This window comes from Myzus persicae, unplaced genomic scaffold (assembly GCF_001856785.1).
Source record: "Myzus persicae strain clone G006 unplaced genomic scaffold, MPER_G0061.0, whole genome shotgun sequence".
Taxonomy (NCBI): Eukaryota; Metazoa; Arthropoda; class Insecta; order Hemiptera; family Aphididae; genus Myzus; species Myzus persicae.
Window position 1 is genome coordinate 295,320 of NW_019102521.1, and position 20,007 is coordinate 315,326.

A 20,007-nucleotide genomic window follows, 5' to 3' on the forward strand; every position below is an offset into this window, starting at 1 on the left:
TTTTTGAGCTTCTTTAGTTGAGATATATAATTAAGTTTAACATGGCACTGGCAGAGTTTCCATAAATCCTTTACAGGTAAGAAAATAAAAACGGCGGAGTTTACATTAGACCTTTTCATTACCTTTTTATCTAACCGGTATTCTGGCGGAGTTTACAATCGCCCAACTATATACATATAGTGACATGTATAGGAATTAATTTCGGCGTGGGAGGTGAATTAAGAGTGACCCCCCGTCCCCCCATATATACACCACTGCAAATACATATACACATGAAGGGTAAGCGTTTGTAATAAAGTAATAAAAGATTAATAAATACTAAGTTCTAAATGTAATGATTTTTCGAGCGGAGCGATAAAATTTTTAAAGGTTTAACCGGCGTATAGCTATATATAGGTACATTTCAACTACTTTTAGGTGCGTATGCCCAAATGTCCATACATTTATTTACCAATACGGCAATATACACCACTGAGTATAAGGACTATGATAGAAACGAATAATTTGAGAACTTGAAATACAGTCACGTTAAGAGGACGCCATGTGTCGTATCAGTCTTCCAAATATGTACAACATAGCAAAAACTGTTTTGAGCGAGCGGGGGCGGTTCCGGAGACTTGGTTGGGGTGGGGCCTAATAGTTGTAATTTTCACAAGACTTATAACAACAAATATAAAACAACAATTTTTACAACTTTTATTATTTATTTTTTTGAATAATAACAATACAATTCTTATCAAGACAATATTCTTAGTATTTCTCCAAGTTATTTAGTACCTATTCTCGTAGTCCACACAGATAGTAGATGCATGTTACAACTCATACACCGACGTACCTCCAATAATTACATACTTTTACGCGGGTCTATAATAATAGTCGATACTATAATATGTTTTTTTGTTAGTAATTTTTTGTTAGCAATATACAATTTTTTAGAAATACGGGTTTTGGGCCTTGGGGGGGAGGACGTGGCCCCCCCTGGAACCGTCCCTGTGAGTGAGATAGAACCACTCGGTCTGTACTCTGTAGTAACTCAGTCACGGCTTCAATACAGCCATACAGGTACTTGTATATTTAAGCAACGGTGATAGTTTAGACTCCAAATTGATATATAATATTGGTAGGTAACTAGTTAAGAACCTTATCTGTGAAATATAGTTTCAATTTATTTTTCTGACATCACCTATACGAAAAGAGTCCTAATTGTTTCAAAATTCAATCAATTTGTAATTTTCAAATTTGAATACCGTTTTTTTTTGTAGTCCCGATATCCAAAATCTAAAAACGATATTTCACAGCCAAAGTTCCCTTTTTTTTTGTGTTGAAAACGTAGTTTCTGAGTTGTGACTGACCTCTGTTTTTTTCTATGCAAAACAGTTTTGGCTGTTTTGTACATATTTTGTAAAACGGAAACAACACATTATATATTTTGTACGACTACTTCGTGTCGTGTACTCGTGTCGTATTTCATATTATATTTAAAATACGTAGGTAATAACATGTTGGTAGCAAGTTACCAAGTTATCTACGTAATCTAAATGCAATAATAATATATTCCACCCTAAGGTATTGTGTGAACCAGGCTAAATTTAATAATAAATTCAGGCCCTCAAGGCGTTTGTCTTTTATGGTTCAAATTTTAAATTTGTGTTATCCCCTAATATAGATGAGATTTTAATCTGTGATAATATGCATTGTGATCCAGATAAACGTTATCAGACAAAAACACGTGTGTTCGACTGCATTGTGATAAAATCTGAGAACACAACTGACAACTTACAGTTTACAGCACAAGACTCTAGAATTACACGCTTCATTGTCTTTTTAAATATCAAAATTTAATAATAATTTATAAATTTATATAAATATGGGTTCCAAACGCAAGTCCACTGTAAAGAAAAACGTAAGTAATTCATAATTTCCGCTGATTTACGTTTGGCTATTGGCATTTGAACAAAACACAATTCAATGCTATATCGAATTAACTATTAACTTACTGTTATTAATACAGTTTCGGACTTGTTTCATTTTTTTTTAATTTAGGGAAAATTAAATATCTGCTTTGTTTTTAAAAAGTCATTATGAAGTTGGAACTTATAATTTAAAGTCTTACACACTTGATTAATGATTGGTTTGTTTGATGAAAACAGAAACGGTTGAAGAAATTGAAGAAAACCGTGTATGAAGAACCAGAAGAATTGAAAAGAGCTCCACATTCATTTGTTATCCACAGAGGACAAATCGGTAAAAGTCTATTGCAGTTGGTCAAAGATTTTCGAAAAGTTATGGAACCATTCACTGCTGCTTCATTGCAAGTAATTAATTAATCTAGTTATTAATTTGAGCTTCAGTACTAGTGCTTATTACTCGAGAATATGATTGATTGTTCAACTTTCTTTTCTTAAACAGGTTTACAAGAAAAACACAATTAAGGATTTTGTGGCCTTAGCTGGTCCTATGCATGTGTCACATTTATGCGTATTCACAAGCTCAGATACCGGAGTTAATTTTCGTGTGGCCAGATTACCCCAAGGTCCAACAATGACATTCAAACTTGTAAACTATGCTCTAAGCAAAGACGTTGTGTCGTCTTTACGCAAACAAATGGTGAATCCAAAATTATTTAGTCATGCCCCATTGATTGTTATGAACAATTTTACTGGCGAAGGACTACATATCAACCTAATGGCTACTATGTTTCAAAACATGTTCCCTACCATCAACGTCACCAAAGTAAGAACAATATTGATCATATTGATATGTTAAATATTAATTTCATTTTTTCTAATAAAAACCAGGTAAATTTGAACGATATTAAAAGATGTGTCTTAATGAACTACAACGCTGAAACAAAATTGATTGAATTTAGACATTATGCTATTAAAACCGTTCCAGTTGGCCTATCCAAAGGCGTAAAAAAAATTGTTCAGAGCAAAGTACCGGACCTATCCAACTTTGATGATATTGATGAATTTTTATTAAAGTAAATATTCAATACATGATCTTATATTGATATGTTTATGCACTCTATTGATGAATATCCTTAAATGTTACTTAATTTTGTAGACCAGAACTATTGTCTGATAGTGAATTCGAAGAGACTACAAGTTCTAATGTTGTTGTTCCTCAAAAATTGGTCAGTCGAGGTAACATAGTAGGTACTCAGTCTTCCATACGATTGAGTGAACTTGGTCCAAGACTCACATTGCAGGTAAAATCATAGAATAACGATAGGGTTTTGTTTTTTCTTTTAACCATAGTTATTTACAATTAATAATATTATGTCATAACTGGTGTTTAGTTGATCAAAGTCGAAGAAGGACTCATGACTGGTGATGTGATGTTCCATGAATTCATTAAAAAACCAGATGAAAAAAAAGAGGAAGCAAAAGAGGACTAACTTGACAACTCATAACTACATAACTATATAAAAATGAAATTATTTATATGTTTTTTTGTTTATAATACAATTATCAGTTTTTAATCATTGCTTTGATGTCTATTTAGTAAATATCACGATATAAATAACTATTATTTATGGTCACGCAGCTCTTAAACACATGCCGCTGACGTAAATGCGTCTCAAATACTTTGAATTTCTTGATTTAAATGTAACTTTTCACAAATAAATATTATTTCCATATTAAGCAAAACATACAGTAGGCAAAGATTCCAGATTTATCTTTTTTAAACATGGGCATTTTAAATCATACTCAATACTCATAGGTTACATACGAGGAGCGGAGGAGGTAAGTGCATAGTCTATCCAAAACTGCGAGGGATAGAACTACTCGGACTACAGTCCAAGCTAAGCAACCAAATTTTCACACTAAACATTTACTGTGGAACATTGTTTTTATTTTTTTCGATAATATCAAAAATACAAAAAAAGTTAACCAAGTTTGAAACAATGAATTTTTAAACAATAAAAACTTCTTTTATTTGTGATATTGAAAAAATTAAAAAGATGTTTCACAGTAGATGTTCTCCTCTTTATAGTATGAAAATTTGGATGCTTAGGATGGACTACTGCCTGAGTGGTTCTATCCCGTGGAAAATAGTTGTTGCTACATTGTACGCCTGTAAGACAGAGACAACACTTGTGGGTGTGGCGTCCTCTTAAAAATTTATATATATATATGTATATCTTTGCTCGTAATTGAATCACAGGAAATATATTATTTTGACTTATACAGTATTGTTAGGACCAGATTTTTAAAATGAAATTAACAGCTAGTATACAATAATATTCAGTACTAGTCCTCAAATTTAATTACAAATAGTCATAATAATAACAATACAAATAATTCCTTATAGTAATAATAAAACATAAATAGTACTTGGATAGTGTAAAACGATAATTAATAATTATCATCTTGGTTAAATAAAAATATAATTATCAATCTCGTAATAAGAAATTATTGTTGATGAAGTTGTGAATATAAACATCATAACATGTATCATTTTAAATAAAAAAATGGAGACAAATATTATAACACAATCCAAGGTCATATAACACTGTGGTTCAATATTAAAGTATTAATAGTTTTAAAAAAATAAATTAAATGTATTTTTTTAAATTTTTAACACACTATTTAACTTAAATTATCTCTGGGCGGATTTGGCTATTTGCTCTTTCAAAACTAGTATGCTTTGTCGCTGTTCTGCAGGCAGTTTTGATATTTGTTCCTCAGTTAATTGTAACACTTGCATGATTAAAGCAGCCTAAAATACATAAATTGATTTAAATATTTTGTTTTGTGTACCATGTTTTGTTAAAGCAATTAGGAATTAAAATTACCTTTTCAGTATCTGTAGAAGATCCAGGTTTGGGCAGTTGTTGCACAACCTGTGGTCGAGCAGGTTGCTGAACAGCCTGAGAAGGCATTTGTGTTGCTGTCGCTGCAGCATTATTACTGTTTGCCCTAGGATCCCTTGTGTAAGTTCGAATTTCTGGATCCATTGATACTGGAGCACGAGGGTCTCTTGACACCCTACAAACATTGCATGTCAAATACTTAAAGGTCTTATTATTATAATTTTAATATGAATTACGGTAATGATGGTGGAATAGAAGATTCGACTGGTACTGATGGCAATGGTTGAGTGATTGGCATTTGAATTGGCGGTTGTCTTAAATCTTGGTCCATTACACGGCCACGATTTACTTGTCTCAAGTCCATGTCTTCAACTTAATCAACCAAAAAGAAAATCACAAAATAATTTATTTAATATTTGTTGTAAGTAGAACTTATCAAATTGCATACCATGAGGCTGGGCCATTGAGGTAATTGAAGACTTAGGTTGTGCCCACACATTGGTATCATTATTGGGCATATTATGAGGATTGATGGTCGCTGCTGTAGTAGCAGAAGTGTTGGGTATTGGAGTGGCTGGAACTTGGTTTGAAGATTGTAACATACTCTGTCAAATAATACAATTTTAGTGCAATAAACTTAAATAATACATTTTAATTAAATAGGCAAAACTCCGGGAAAGAACCACTTAAAAGACTAATATATTTTCATGCAGCAATATTGATAAAAATCTTTAATTTTTTAATAATTACAGCAGCAACTTGAGGATCCACTATTTTCATTATTATTTGTGCTTGTAACAATGCGTATCCAAGTTGAGGATTCTGAAGCAACATGTTTCTAGCTTCCGTTGGATTATTCTATACAATATGTTTAATGAGATGAGTTTTATTGTTAAGCATTTTTTTATTTTGAATTAGGTAAAGTAATTTGTTAGTAACCTGAATGCATGCTTTCATTTGTTTCATGAGCTCATACATTTGTTCTGGGGGTAAAGATGCAACAGCAGTGCTTATGGCTTCTGGCGCTTTTTCTGCACTTACAGCTTCGCCATAATGATTTTCCGAAGTAGGCATTCCCATCATTAAAGCTGCAATACATAATTAATTTTGATATACATTTTGATACTTAAAATTTGGTAATTTATTAAGTGATTACATTGCATTTCAAGTCTAGACTTTTCTGTACAAGCGTTGTCAACACGTAGAGTACGTCCACCAATTTCATATCCGTTAAGATTTCGCATAGCACTAAGTGCAGTTTCTTGATCTTTGTACTCGCAGAATCCATAACCTTTAGGTTTACCTGTTTCTCTGTCATATACCAGCCTACAATGGTTAGGTAAAAAGTCAATAATAATAATGAACTATAAAAAGATTTTTTAATGCATTGTACTTGAATGATATGACTGGTCCTACTTCACTGAATATATCTTTCAACTTTTCTTCAGTGGCCTCATACGGAATGTTTCCCACTGAAAGGAGAAAAAAACAAAGTGCTCAAGTAAAACATGTTGCACAGAGAATTACATGAATACCAAAAACACATACCGAAAACGCTCCTCATAGATTTATCTAAAATGTTTTGGTCAGTCATTTTCAAAAAGGATAGTACAATCGAATGATCTACTGATGGATATTTTGGAAGTTAAATTACTATTTTATAGCAATACCAGTAAAATTTAAAAATTCAAAATTCGAAGTTGAAGTGCAATATTTTGCATTATACAACTAAGGAAAACATATTTTTATCAGTTCTTCGGCTTTTTTTAGATAAGAATTTGTTTACTTCAACGCATTTACAGTGTGACTATTATGAATTTTATAGAAATTTGAATACACATTCCTCATGCACTAATATGTAAACAAGTTTAGTAGATTTAAATTTTAAAATTAAGGAATTTTTTTGAATTTCAGTAGCCCAATAAATCGAAATTTATCTTTTCGTAAACACTGACCACTTGATGAAAAGTCAAAATCTCTGCGGTCCGAGGGATTTACATTTTACAAGCTTGGGAAAGACTGATTAACAACGTGATATTGTGATTTGTGACGGACGGACGTGACATGATTCAAAATCATGAATATGGTCATCGACCACAGATTAGGTGATTTACTGATTAATGATTGTACATTTGTACCTATTCTGTGTTTCGACGAACTAAGATCTCAATTCGTGGTATCGACTATCGAGGGGTAAATCTGGTACACCTGTACACTCGATTCCAGAATTCGATGGTTTCTAATATTTTAAATTACCTACCAAAACATTACTAAGAATTTTGTACACTGATTTCCATTAGTGATGTTTGAACCATATTCCATAAAATAACTACTAACTATGTTTTGAACAACAATGAACACATTTTTAAAAAATATTACACATCATGGTCAGTATATAGATAGGTCGTAGGCATAGTTTATAGGTCTATGGTCGTAGGTATCATACTATCATATTATTATGTTCATGCATTGAGTAAATAATATTGATGAATGATGATTTATGATTTTCATGATTCATGGCAAGGCGGATCCACCTTGATTCATGGCCCAACATGATTTAATTTTTAATTTTGTAGGTATATTTTACTAGCCATGGATCATAATAACATTTCACGAAGTTAACATTATTTAAATTTAGCACTTGTGAGCCCAACGAATTAAAATAGGTAATTAAACACTTAAACTCATGACGATATGACGTAATTAGTTCAGTGGTCGACGACTGGTGGAATATGGAATACCTTCGGTTTTTAAGTCATTACAAAATTACATTTTTGAATATTTTTAATAGTTTTAATTTTTAAGTTTTTACTCTTTTGAAGAAAAACATTACTACATTTTTAATTTCCTATTCCAAACCAGAATATTATTCGGAGTATTTCGATCTATAAAAATCACATTTTGGGCAAGTACCAACCTATAGTTAATTATAATTCAATATTATTATTCACCTATTTAAAGTTTAGATGCTTGGAGTAGTTGACTTACATTTTACGGGACTAATCCATGTCCCACTCCACTCCGTTTATCATCACTTTAAAACTTTAAATACTTTGATACTTTTAACGGATCACCTGGTTTAATGTATTTTTATAATTTATTGTTATTGATTATAATTATTTATTTATTGAATAATATACTTACGCTATACAATAGCGTTTAGGTTGTTCGGTATATAAGTACATGTTTTATTAGTCAAGCCATAATATCTATTATACTTGTTGCCGATTATGATTACATTTATCGATTATGACCCGGTCGAAATACACGCATCACATTATATTATAATAATTATTGTTGATCGTATAAATCGAACTGTTATATCGGTTCAATGGATTATAATTGCATCTTGTAGTACTGCAGTACACGCGCACGCTTTATGCGGTGTTGTAACTTTGCGCTTCTGTTGGATTTACGTTTGTTTATTGTGCGCACTGTCGTTTTGTTTTTTTTATATTGTATAGAAAAGAAAACCTCTAAATGGCAACATCGCCGAGTAAAAGAGTGGTCATTGTCGGTGCGGGCATTGTCGGTGTGAATTCGGCGCTGGAAGTTCAGAGAAGATATCCGAATTACGAGGTGACCCTGATAGCGGACAAGTTCAACGGAGACACTCTCAGTGACGGCGCCGCCGGATTGTTGCGGCCGGACACTTACGTTTTCGGCCCCAGTCTAGAAATCTCTCAGTGAGTATACCCCCGACCCCCGTGGCTCCATACCTTATCATGGTATAATTATATTACCTATCTATTATATGAAATAAAAAAAACCCGCTATCCGATGTTCCTTATGCAAATCCACAGTTGTTGACCAATTTATGCAAATATGTTTACACACATACGTATTCATTGGGCTCTTGGACTTGGACTCGTATAGTCTACTTTTTATCCTGAAATTTTACTCTTAAATGCTGGCTTACAAATTAATTTTGTTTCGGCTCAAGAAAATCGAATATCTCTCTCGGCACGGGCATGCTCAATACAACTTGCATTATTTTAAATGATAACCGGTATTTTCGATACCAAATTCAGATAGATTACATTTTTTAAAGTCATTTTGACCTATTAACCATGGCTATAAAACCAAAATGGTCTGAACAAGAGCTATTTAAATTTTAATAAACTATACATTTTTACGATTCATTAAAATGTATAAAACCATTTATAATTATTAATTATTGACACACACACACACACACACACACACACACACACACACACACACACACACACACACACACACACACACACACAAAACACGCATTGTACAATCAATACATTAATCAACCACCGCTCTGCTCGGAATCTAAAAATTAACACTTGTGAGTTGCGATGACGATTAAGAAATCCAAGGACTTTCTTTAAAAATAGCGCGGGGATTTATTTGGAAAAATCTTGATTTCCTCACAGTAAATTATATGGCACGTCCTGTTCTAGAGTAGAAAAAATGTTTACGTAAATTCTATTAATAATGAGACAAATCACAACAAATTTTATTCATCTCACAGCTTTGAAAAATTGACTGTTGCAATTACATACGATCTTATTTTATTAATATGTATTGATTTTTATCTTATGTACTTATCACACATGTAAGTATTTAAATTGTATATACGTTGTAATTTTTAAATGTACATTATTATATTATGTGATATTGCATGAAAAGTGCACAGATAAATTTGATACAATATGATATTTAAATTTGTCTGTGATATGTTTTAAGTATTTTTAAATTGTTATATCGTTATATCTTATACACTCATAACTATTGCATACATATTGAAGAACAGCTAACGTATAAGTACATATAATGTTAAGGTTTGATTTCACTTTAATACTATAGCTTAAAATACAAGGTTGGTTCTGCCTTCTGCTGAACGATAATTTACCATGTTGAGCAGAAGTCAGATAGAGAAAACAAATAGCGCTATGAAATCATCTTATAAGTGTTGGATGATAAGTCAGTGTTAACTATTTACTATTATTTTTATTTTTAGTTTTAATTTCTACTTATGTCAAAGTTCTTCCATTGGGATGATTTTTTATTCCGTGAAACTGTTTTTTCTCATACATCACATTTACTTATTGTTGTGACATAATATACGTACCTCCTATGTAAAAGACTGCGTAATTTGAATATAAAATAATATAATATATTATAGTATAATTTGAGATTATAAAATAACTAATTTTAATTTCACTAGAAATTATCTATATCCTTAATAATTTATATTTATTTTATTGGGATTTTTGCAGTTACATTTAATATTTATTGAAGACTTTATATTTTTATACAAGAGGTCACTCATAAGTTATAATATTATATACCTATAAATTGGTAATAACCTAATAGTTTAGTTTTTAGGTGTAAAGACAGCAGTGTTTTTTTTATTTTAATATTTATTTAAGTTTAAATTGTTTTTTAATTATTTTATAAATGTGATTGAAATAGTTCTTATAATGTATTCGACTAATTTGCATTGTTTTTATAGGCAATGGGTAAACGATTCTTATAGTTTCTATAAAAATCTATTAAAAAGTGGGGAACCCTGTGGCATAAATGAAGTTTCTGGTTACATATTTTCGACTAAGAATCCGAATATTACAAAAGTAAGTACCTAGTACCTACTGAATAATGATGCATTATCATATTCCAATCAAAATTATTTAAGACCTATTAATTCGTCTATACTTATAGTATAAAGACAGAGTTTGAAAGTTCATATATACTTATATATTCAATATGTATTTACCTATTATGTATGTATTAATGTTAGAACCATTACATGAACAATTGTTCACCTGACTTCAGAGAAGCTACAGATGAGGAATTAAAAGCGTATTCGTCTGCTGAGAATCAACTTAAAATAAACTATGGTAGCTTCTTCACGTCGATAGTCATTGAATGTAAACTATTCTTACCGTGGGCTTTAAAAAAGTATGTATTTACTAAAATATATGAATATTATAATTATTTACTATCTAAAAACTTAAAGCATGTTATTCATAAAGTTTAATATAAAATTGAGTTTCAAAAATTACAATTTTTATTTGTTTATTACTAATGATTATTCAAATATGAAATTGCTATATTTTTTTTATAGAATAAGTGATAATGGTGGAACTATTATTAACCGAAAAATCGAATCTCTCGAAGAACTATGTGGAGAATATGATATTATTTTTAACTGCACTGGGTTCAGAGCCGGAAAATTATGTAATGATGTGAATGTGTTGCCTATTCGTGGACAAGTTATTCGGGTAAAATATTTTTATTACAATTTTACAATATTTAAAGTTTATATTCATAATAGCTTATTATAACATTCTCGAATTACATTTAAATATTTTTCTGAATAGCAGATTTATAATTGTAACTTTATCTATAGTTATAAAAATAATATTTTTCCATTAATCTTTTTTATCTTTATTCTACACTTTATTCGATAAAATATTTTACTTTAAATGTAGTATGATACTCTATCATAAAATCGAATAAAAAGTATTTCAACATTTAAACTTTTTATCATTATGTTGTAGGTCAAAGCTCCTTGGGTTGACAAATTTTACTATCTTGATTCCGACACATATATAATTCCGTCAATAAGCGACGGGACTGTTGTACTAGGTGGGTGTAGACATTTTGGCAGCCATAACGAGCAGGTGAATGAACGCAACACAGAAGAAATACTGGAAAATTGTATCAGTTTATTGCCATCATTAAAAGAAGCGTTAAAAACGGACTACAAAGTTTGGGTTGGCCTTAGACCTTACCGGAACAAAATTCGTGTAGAAACTGAGCATATAAAACATGATACCGTGGTAAGCTCTCAAATTAAAAATATATAGTGTTATCTTATGAAATCGATCATTTTTAACTTGAGACGAACCATCTTAATATATTAGAGTTAAGTTAGGATGTATATATAATCATACCGAATCACTTATATAGTTCGTCTACATTTGTTTAGATTGTACACAATTATGGGCACGGTGGATATGGAGTAACATTAGCTCCCGGAACAGTGAAATATGCAGTTGACTTATTGACTTCAGTTAACAAATGATTTAACAACATAATGCTATTACCTATGTATTTGGTTATAGTAGATTACTAGTATTATATAGTAGTTACTTACCTAATATTATTTTAATGGTCAATAATCGGAATGTAATTGTTTGGATTAGTTTAAAGGTCCGATTTAATTACGGTTGTATTCTTTGCGTAATTAATCAAAACATAATTCATTGATTATTTAAAAAATCTAATATTCTTCATTTATGTTTATTTTATAGTCGTTAATTATTAAATATTCAATACTTGATATTCGTAACTAATAGTAAATACTATTTATTATTTAATAAGGACTCTTGGACGTTAGAAAAAAAAATATGCAACAAATATCCATCGAAATTAATGACCAAATTTTCAATCTAATCTTTACTGTTTTTATTGAAAGTGATAATTAATTTTTTTACATGTTACATCGTCTCCAAACAACATTACTAAAAGTAATAACGAGACTTACAGTGTACTAATGAGTGTTTCATATCATTTATTTTATTTGTTACGGGCATCACTGTCATCTGTATCGACACCATGGTAACAAACAATTGCTTGACGATTGCAATTATTTTTTTTTAAAAGATTATGTAAGTAGACATCGTATGTGTTTAGGGAAAATCAATACGCCCAAATTCAATTCAAAATAATGCCTATCATCGTGAAAGACTTTTCTTGGTGGCAAACTGAGTGTAAATTGTTTTTACAAATTAAAATTCCTCACATTTCTCAGAAAAATGCTGATATTCTTACATCTAATAAATATTTAAAAGTAAGTGCAACTACAGTATTTATATGGTAGGCACTAGATAAAATTGATGGCAATTGACACATCGTGTTAGCATCTTAGTGTAGTTAGTTTATATAATATATAAATTATACAGTATGTAACAGAAATAGGTGGAAAATATAATTAACTATGCAACAACTTGTTTAAATCAATATTACATTCAAAACAATAAAATGATCCTAATAACATGTCTTAAAAAATTGATAAGAATTAAAGTTATCACATATTCAATTAATTATATCTGTTGGTTATTTCTATAATACATTCTGTATTTTTTTATTTACAGAGTATACAGGACGTTTGTATTAATAGCAAACATTTATTATATACATCCTTACCACACATACACTTATTCCAAACTAACCTTACCCTCCCACACATAAATAGTCATATAGTAGTTAATAACTTTACAGATGATGTCTTAAAAATAAATTACATATGGAATTATGATTTATTGCGTTTTATTGAAATACGTTTAAAAACCGAGAATTTAGCACTCTCGGAGAACAATTTTTCCTCACTTGTCCTTTGTTAAAATTTAAAAATGTGCATACTAAAGTATATTTTGATGTTCATTGTTGATTTTTGAATATTTTTCTTATTTTTAAGAAATATTTGTAGGTATTTTAGAGCTTGTTAGCATTGTATTTCAACCATAAAATCCAGACGCTGGTTATAATATGGGTACATATTTGAAGTTTAGAGCTGACCAACATCTGGCAGGGTACCTGAGTACTTGTGTGTAACTCCACTTCACCACATACAAACATTAAATACTTTAAATAAGATAAATACATCTCTAACTAGTTCACTACTCGTTCGAAATTCGATTATTATAAATATAAATTCTAGAAAAAAATATTAAAATTATACAACTGGACTTTTCTTATAAATAATTAAGATTAAATACTCTTTTAAAATTCAATTTTTATACATTTGAATAAAAGAAAAACAATCATTCTATGATATATGAAGGCGAAAACGTATGCTGTCATTCAAAATCTTAGGAAGTCATAGGTAATGATAAAAAATGTTGAAAATGTTTCGTAATAATTTCAAATAATGTAAAAAATAAAAACAAATTGAAAATGTTAATACTTTATAAGATCAAAATTGTTTACAATTAAAGTAATAGGTAAGTACTTAGGTAAGATGAACCCATGCAGTATATTATCTCATGATTATTTATATTGTTATGCATGTAGATTAGCTGTTTACCGCATATTTTTGAAGCGATTCTTTGGGATGAAATAAATGACGAATGTAGTAAGTGTACGTTTGATGATGGATGTGTTTTATTTGAGTTACAAAAAAAAAACTGTGTGCATTGGGAATGTTTGACACTAAAAAAATCGAAAGACGAGTTAAAAAAGTTGAAATGTGAAATTTTGAACAACATTATCGAAGAACGCCAGAATAAATCTCAGCAAAAAGCTGGTATGTATATGTCTTGTAAAATTAATTATAATATATATTTGGTAGACGTTACGTTTACAACTTTACTTTGAAAGTTTGAATATTATAAAAGTTTATTTTAGTATTTTTGCTATTCAATATTGTACATAGCAGATATATTATGATGACATAGGTAAGTCAATTGACCTGTGGCCGACGCCGAATATATTGTTAGGTTCTGTTTAGGTACCTATCATAAAAAATAATGATGAATTAAAATTAAAACTTCTATTTTCACGAACTCAAACGTGAATTCAAACTTCATTTTTTTCTTGAACTATTTGTTATCAAACTCGAAATCAAATCCATATTTTACATACTTGTTATATTTTCAAACTTTTCAAACATTTTGAACTTGCGAATTAATAAGCAAAACCCTGTCTTAATTGATATGAGGAATACGGGAATTACGTGAGATCAAAATAGTATTATAGGGTACAGCTATTTATATTTTATGAAATACACGAGTAAATTATATTTAAGAATAACAGTATTGATATCGAACTTGATTTTTCTCAAACTGTTAAAAATTTTCGAGTTTGATGTATTCGATTTAGAATATTAATTTATAATTTCCAATGAACTTTGGAGTGTTTAAATTTCTTGATGTTCGGAGTGTTCGAGAATCTATCTTTAATAAAAATTTAGAAAATCACAAAATTCGATTATAACAAAAAATAATGGGATAAATCAAAAATGCTCATTATTTATTTTAATAATAATTAGTTATAAATTATCTTTGAAAATTTATTACTTGTTAGTTATTAGTTTATTACCTATACGATATATCTATATGTAGGGAATAATAATTCAGTAAGTACAATAAGCATTAGTTAAAATGTTAATAATATATATACATCTATTGGCTATTATTATTATTATTATTATTAAATCTATTCTTTTATTCAATATTCATTAAATTACTGAACCGTTTCTTGACATTAAAAATAATTACTTATTTCATTTATACTTTATAATTCATATTGCCCTTATAATCATAATCTGTGTTTATTGTAAAACAAAAAGCTATTTGATGTCTTTAAGGTTTTTTCTTTTTGATGTATTAGTTGTAAAAACAGAACGAGACCGATTAGCTGTCAAGGAACAAATTGATTTCGAAAACAAAGAACACCAAATTATTCAAAGTATTCGTGACGAAGAGAAAAAAAAAGTTTTGAAAGAGTTGAGCACGTGGAAGTCAAAAACAGAAATTTCATGCGATAGAAGTATGAAAATGATGTTTATGATAATTAATAAAAATTTTATGGTAATTATATAGTAGGTTGTATATTGTGGAGGTGGGCAAACTTTCTTTGGTGAAGATCTACTGGTATATTTTTTCTCTGAGGAGCCATTAAAATACAGACAACTGTATAGTGGCCGACTACGATCACTATAGTTTAAAAGGGGGGGGGGGGAGTCGACTTTTAAATCGTTTGCCATCGACTGCATTACTATAACATTTTAGCTGGACTCGGTATACTATATAATATGTTGTATAATTAAATGTGCATGCAAATTATGACGAGAATATGAGATGAACTATACTGTAATGAGACCGTAATTTATTTTTGGGTGGAGGCTACGACCTCATTTGGCTGGGCCACCGGATATATGGGTACTTTTTATATGTTAAAAATGGGTGTATTTAATTTGAAATATAACTATAAACTAAATATATTTTAAGTAATGTATTGGTCGTTTCAAAATATTTACAATGAAAAAAAGGAGGAAATAAATCTGAATACGATTCTATACAGGGATAGAACACACTAGTTAAGATTGCTTAATATTTATATTTAACGTACTTTTAACATAATAACATACATGTTGTGTGTGTATGTTTTGTAGGAATAAATGAGAAAAATAATAAAAACATTTTTTCAACGGATCAACCGATTAAGATCTACGAGATAGAAAACATACCCACTGAAGATATAGAACAGTTGCCAAATCCTAGAACTTTTAAAGCAATTGAGATTAATTTCACACCGAGACACTTTACCACTCCGAGCAGAGAATCGACAAAAGCTGATGAGCAAGAGGTAAAACTTTATGTTAGACGTATCACATATAGTAATTATGTTGTTGTATTATAACGATTATAATGTACGACCAATGTGAAATTATACAATTGGTTATATGTACATTGTCGTAGTGGTTACAAAAGCAGACAGCCGCTAGAAGAGCTGCAGGGTTTGTGGAAGAAGACTTGAGACCAGAAGAACATGACCCGGAATGGTGTTTGCAAAAAGGAAAGTCAGTAACTTATTAAACTTATTATTTGTGGCGTTTAAAATTGCTCAGAAAGTTGTTTAGACAGAGAATGACTCATTAAAAATATTCTTTTAGTTTTTTAATTAAAAAAAAAAAGTAACTTTTTATTTAGCGATTCTTAATACATACTTTTTTCCTCTTGTTGACAAAATGTGAATGAGTGGTACCGATAAGTCATTATTATATTTAACTAAATAGTATTATCACTTATTAGTTACTAGTAAAACTAGTCATTATAATATTCGGTACCACTAAAATATTAAATTGTCTAAGTTCATTAATATTTTATAATATATGTATCAATATTAATTGATTTGAGATTTCTAATAGTTTGTTCATACATTTTTTTAACAGCACATTTATGACAGAACTAAATTACATTGGAGCTGTAAGCGCTTATTCGCATGGTATAAAGTTGAGTCCAAAAATGGCTATATTGTATTTGAACAGATCTAAAGCGCATATTCAAATAAAAAACTATCACAAAGCTGTCGAAGATGCAACAACCGTATGTAAATATATACATTTAATTTTAAATAAGATATTTAGATCACGTAATATAATGTTTATAATATTATCTATAATAACATAATATAATACGATCGAACTTGTCTTAACTGACTGGCTTACTGATCAACGTAGAGCTTAAATTATGATTGCTAGGGACTTGAAATTTTCATAGTACCTTCATACCATCATGCAAAGATGCATTAAGAAATAATTTTCTAAAATACGGATTTTAAAGAGGTGCCCAAATTAGGATTTTGAGATTCACCATGGATATTTAAAATTTTTGTTTTACTTATAAATTATGGTTGTCAGTGGTTGCAGATTATAATAGAAATAGTACTATACTTTAAAACAAAATTATGTACTTAAAAATGTACAAGAGAAAAGAATTTGAGAAAAATAAGTTTGTGTCACCACAAACACGATCTCTCGGGACACTATTATTAAATATTAAATGGTAAAAAATGGCCTCAAAGCAGGTATTTGAAAACACGTCATATGGTCTTTAAGTATAGGTGCCTACTTAAAAATGTCCAAAACCAGAATTTGAATGAATGCATTATTAAAGGATAAAATTATCCTTATAATAACCTTGTAGTACAGAAATACAATTTACACACATGCGCAGGCGTTGGACTTGATGGTGCCGGCGGTCGATGGAAACGTGGATTGGCGAGCCGAGGCGTATTACAATCGAGGCAGAGCGTTGGTGGAGCTAAATACCGCACACTTGGCCGTTGATGAGCTCAGGTTGGCTTTGAAATTGGCGCCAGACCGGGCCAACGTCTACGGACCGGAGTTGCAGAGGGCCATGGACTTGGCTCCGGCGCACGAGCAGCAGCTGAACAAGAGTCGAGAATTGGACCTAAGTAACGCGCCGACCGTTTGGTGTAAATGATAATTTATTTTTATTTTTATTGTTATTATGAATATTATTACTGTTATTATTTCACTTCATTTTCGGTCAATAGCTCAATAATAAATGTATAAGATAACTAAAGAATAATAAATATTTCAAGTATATTACAAGACCGATTTGATATAAGTATCTATAATTAAATAATTGGATTGATTAATGACAGGAGAGTGTTCAAGGCATACAATCTCAGCTGATACTGTGATTTCGGCACAAAATTTTCGAAACCCGGTGAACATTGTAATTTGTAGTAACATTCAACTGAAGCGTGACTGTGGTACAAATATCTGTTATATTATATACTGTAGGACTAACGAAAGGGTTGCCGAAATATTTTCCGTCCGTTAAATTTCCTCGGTATATCATGGTTAGTGAACGACACCATGGTTGCAGCATTCAATCAGAAATCAGAATACGATAAATGGCACACGACACGATAAACGAGGTATGAATCCGGCTATATTCTTAGCCCTCAAGAATATGGTCGTTGTCACTTGTCATTTTCCTTAAGTTTTCTCGTCGCCGTTCGGAGTTCTCCATTACATCGTATATGTATATAGTTAATTTTATAATCATTCTTATAAAGCTATATCTTTATTACAAACTTTGCTATAGGAAATAGATAAATTGTTGATGAATATTTTGTAGTTTTATTATCCTATGAATTCTATTTAAATTTAGATTCAAGATTGAATAAAATGTTCAAGTAGAAAACTTACTAGCTTGGATTCAATCCCGAGCATCTATAGAATATAAACTGTATAGCTGTGCGCCAAGTTTTTTTTTATTTGAGATTGTTGGCAAATGATATTTTTGCTTTCGTGAAATATTGAATTGTTTTAATCTTACACATATCATATTGAATAAACAAGTGTTTTGAAAGCAACTAATTTTATTTTATACAAAATAATATGAAAAAATTGTATTTATTAATATATAACTTCACTGTACAATTTCCTCAGATAAGATGAAGTTGTTTGACGAGTGATTACCTACTTATTATTTTCGTACTCAATTATTTGAATTAAAATCATGTTATAGGAAACAACATTTTTCAAATATATACATTATATGGTCAATATTAATGTATAAGTGTTATTTATATTTTATTATTTTTAGTTTCAAATAATTTCGAAATTCTTTGAAAATGTTACTGTTTCTACCTACAATTTTTATGTTTTCGAATGATTTTGTACTGAAACTATGAAATAATTTAAGGTAATTAAAGTTTTGGTCAACGTGAAAGTGGCCAGTGGAAGACTTGATATTTGATGTACGCACAGATATATACAATAGCTATTGTATATATCTGTGGATGTACGTTAAAATGTATGACATAAATATTTTGATTTGTATTTGTGTATGACTGTTAAGTGTATCAATTTACATTTTACATACTATTAATTTTTTTTTTTTTTTGGTACGATGGTAATACTAGTTAGTGTACCAACTGTAATCAGCTCATTTTACGTTGCGTCTCACACAACTAATTTACTTATAGGTTATAACCACAGATATATGGAACAAACTTTATTCCATATACCTGTGCTTATAACTTAAAGGTATGGTTTGAGTTTAAAATTTAAATAAAATATTTAAGCACTAAAGAATTGTTAGCTATATTATTATTATGGTGGTGACACTGTTCTTCGGCCAACCGGATCGGGCACCGGTCTCTGCCGCCGGACTTTTTTGTTTTTCTGTTACCGTTAAACGCGACGAATAAAATCTCGGCCGCGAAAAATGCTATAGCTCTCTCGTAAGCCGCAGAAGTTAAGTTTTTGTATGAAGCCTCTATTTACTTAATAATATTTTTTATTATTTAAGACGTTGTCCCGTGGCTCCTATCCTAACGAACGTTTCTTACAGAATATATATGTTTAATAATAATTCTGTAACAGTGTAAAACGGTTCAATGACATTAGCCTACAGGTAAAAATGCAGTACAATAAGGCATACAGGAACTCTTTCATACCTTTACGAAGCCATGCGTAAATACTAAATTGTAATATCACGTTTTGCGGATATCATTTAATGATTGAATGAATGAAGGTAAGAAAATAAAATAAAACCACCAGCTATAATTTCAAATACAAAAATATATTTTTATTGGATCCATACAAACTTTTATAATAATAATAATTTAAATGGAACAATAATATTATTAGAAACTTATTT

At 30.0% G+C, this 20,007-nt stretch overlaps 4 protein-coding genes across 5 annotated transcripts; 3 read left to right on the forward strand and 1 right to left on the reverse strand.

Moving 5' to 3' along the window:
• The first annotated feature begins 1,733 nt into the window (after positions 1–1,733).
• Positions 1,734–3,487, forward strand: LOC111032429 (protein Peter pan). The gene is made up of 6 exons (XM_022312757.1): positions 1,734–1,903; positions 2,151–2,315; positions 2,410–2,733; positions 2,799–2,983; positions 3,067–3,211; positions 3,302–3,487. Exons 1-6 carry the CDS (start codon positions 1,868–1,870, stop codon positions 3,398–3,400), a joined length of 954 nt encoding a protein of 317 aa, XP_022168449.1. The 5' UTR covers positions 1,734–1,867; the 3' UTR covers positions 3,401–3,487.
• Positions 3,488–4,355: 868 nt separating this feature from the next.
• On the reverse strand, positions 4,356–6,554 carry LOC111032431 (cleavage stimulation factor subunit 2). Its single transcript, XM_022312758.1, has 9 exons — positions 6,368–6,554; positions 6,213–6,291; positions 5,976–6,145; positions 5,759–5,907; positions 5,570–5,677; positions 5,268–5,424; positions 5,056–5,191; positions 4,802–4,994; positions 4,356–4,725 (listed from the first exon to the last, which is right to left on the reverse strand). Exons 1-9 carry the CDS (start codon positions 6,411–6,413, stop codon positions 4,606–4,608), a joined length of 1,158 nt encoding a protein of 385 aa, XP_022168450.1. The 5' UTR covers positions 6,414–6,554; the 3' UTR covers positions 4,356–4,605.
• A 1,126-nt stretch (positions 6,555–7,680) lies between these two features.
• Positions 7,681–12,256, forward strand: LOC111032420 (D-aspartate oxidase). Its single transcript, XM_022312740.1, has 7 exons — positions 7,681–7,724; positions 8,284–8,505; positions 10,311–10,428; positions 10,596–10,756; positions 10,923–11,079; positions 11,359–11,640; positions 11,790–12,256. Exons 2-7 carry the CDS (start codon positions 8,300–8,302, stop codon positions 11,883–11,885), a joined length of 1,020 nt encoding a protein of 339 aa, XP_022168432.1. The 5' UTR covers positions 7,681–7,724; positions 8,284–8,299; the 3' UTR covers positions 11,886–12,256.
• Positions 12,257–12,319: 63 nt separating this feature from the next.
• Positions 12,320–18,626, forward strand: LOC111032418 (dynein assembly factor 4, axonemal-like). Of its 2 annotated transcripts, none has more exons than XM_022312738.1 (8): positions 12,320–12,421; positions 12,497–12,653; positions 13,877–14,108; positions 15,194–15,352; positions 15,978–16,171; positions 16,285–16,385; positions 16,758–16,911; positions 17,542–18,626. In XM_022312738.1, exons 1-8 carry the CDS (start codon positions 12,357–12,359, stop codon positions 17,809–17,811), a joined length of 1,332 nt encoding a protein of 443 aa, XP_022168430.1. In that variant the 5' UTR covers positions 12,320–12,356; the 3' UTR covers positions 17,812–18,626. The 2 variants fall into 2 exon arrangements, with proteins under 2 accessions (XP_022168430.1, XP_022168431.1); XM_022312739.1 differs by having other exon boundaries at positions 16,758–16,915; positions 17,542–17,777.
• Positions 18,627–20,007: the final 1,381 nt, after the last annotated feature.

Excerpts from the sequence above, each read along its gene's own strand:
- LOC111032429 (XM_022312757.1), top strand. The coding sequence starts at position 1,868 with ATGGGTTCCAAACGCAAGTCCACTGTAAAGAAAAAC. Across the intron at positions 2,734-2,798 it reads CTACCATCAACGTCACCAAA|GTAAATTTGAACGATATTAA; the intron begins GTAAGAACAATA and ends AATAAAAACCAG. Across the intron at positions 3,212-3,301 it reads GTCCAAGACTCACATTGCAG|TTGATCAAAGTCGAAGAAGG; the intron begins GTAAAATCATAG and ends ACTGGTGTTTAG.
- LOC111032420 (XM_022312740.1), top strand. The coding sequence starts at position 8,300 with ATGGCAACATCGCCGAGTAAAAGAGTGGTCATTGTCGGTGCGGGCATT. Across the intron at positions 8,506-10,310 it reads CCCAGTCTAGAAATCTCTCA|GCAATGGGTAAACGATTCTT; the intron begins GTGAGTATACCC and ends TTGTTTTTATAG. Across the intron at positions 10,429-10,595 it reads AGAATCCGAATATTACAAAA|AACCATTACATGAACAATTG; the intron begins GTAAGTACCTAG and ends TATTAATGTTAG.
- LOC111032418 (XM_022312738.1), top strand. The coding sequence starts at position 12,357 with ATGAGTGTTTCATATCATTTATTTTATTTGTTACGGGCATCACTGTCA. Across the intron at positions 12,654-13,876 it reads CATCTAATAAATATTTAAAA|ATTAGCTGTTTACCGCATAT; the intron begins GTAAGTGCAACT and ends TTATGCATGTAG. Across the intron at positions 16,386-16,757 it reads TGGTGTTTGCAAAAAGGAAA|CACATTTATGACAGAACTAA; the intron begins GTCAGTAACTTA and ends TTTTTTTAACAG.
- LOC111032431 (XM_022312758.1), bottom strand. The coding sequence starts at position 6,413 with ATGACTGACCAAAACATTTTAGATAAATCTATGAGGAGCGTTTTCG. Across the intron at positions 6,292-6,367 it reads ATCTATGAGGAGCGTTTTCG|TGGGAAACATTCCGTATGAG; the intron begins GTATGTGTTTTT and ends TTCTCCTTTCAG. Across the intron at positions 4,995-5,055 it reads TCTATTCCACCATCATTACC|GGTGTCAAGAGACCCTCGTG; the intron begins GTAATTCATATT and ends CAATGTTTGTAG.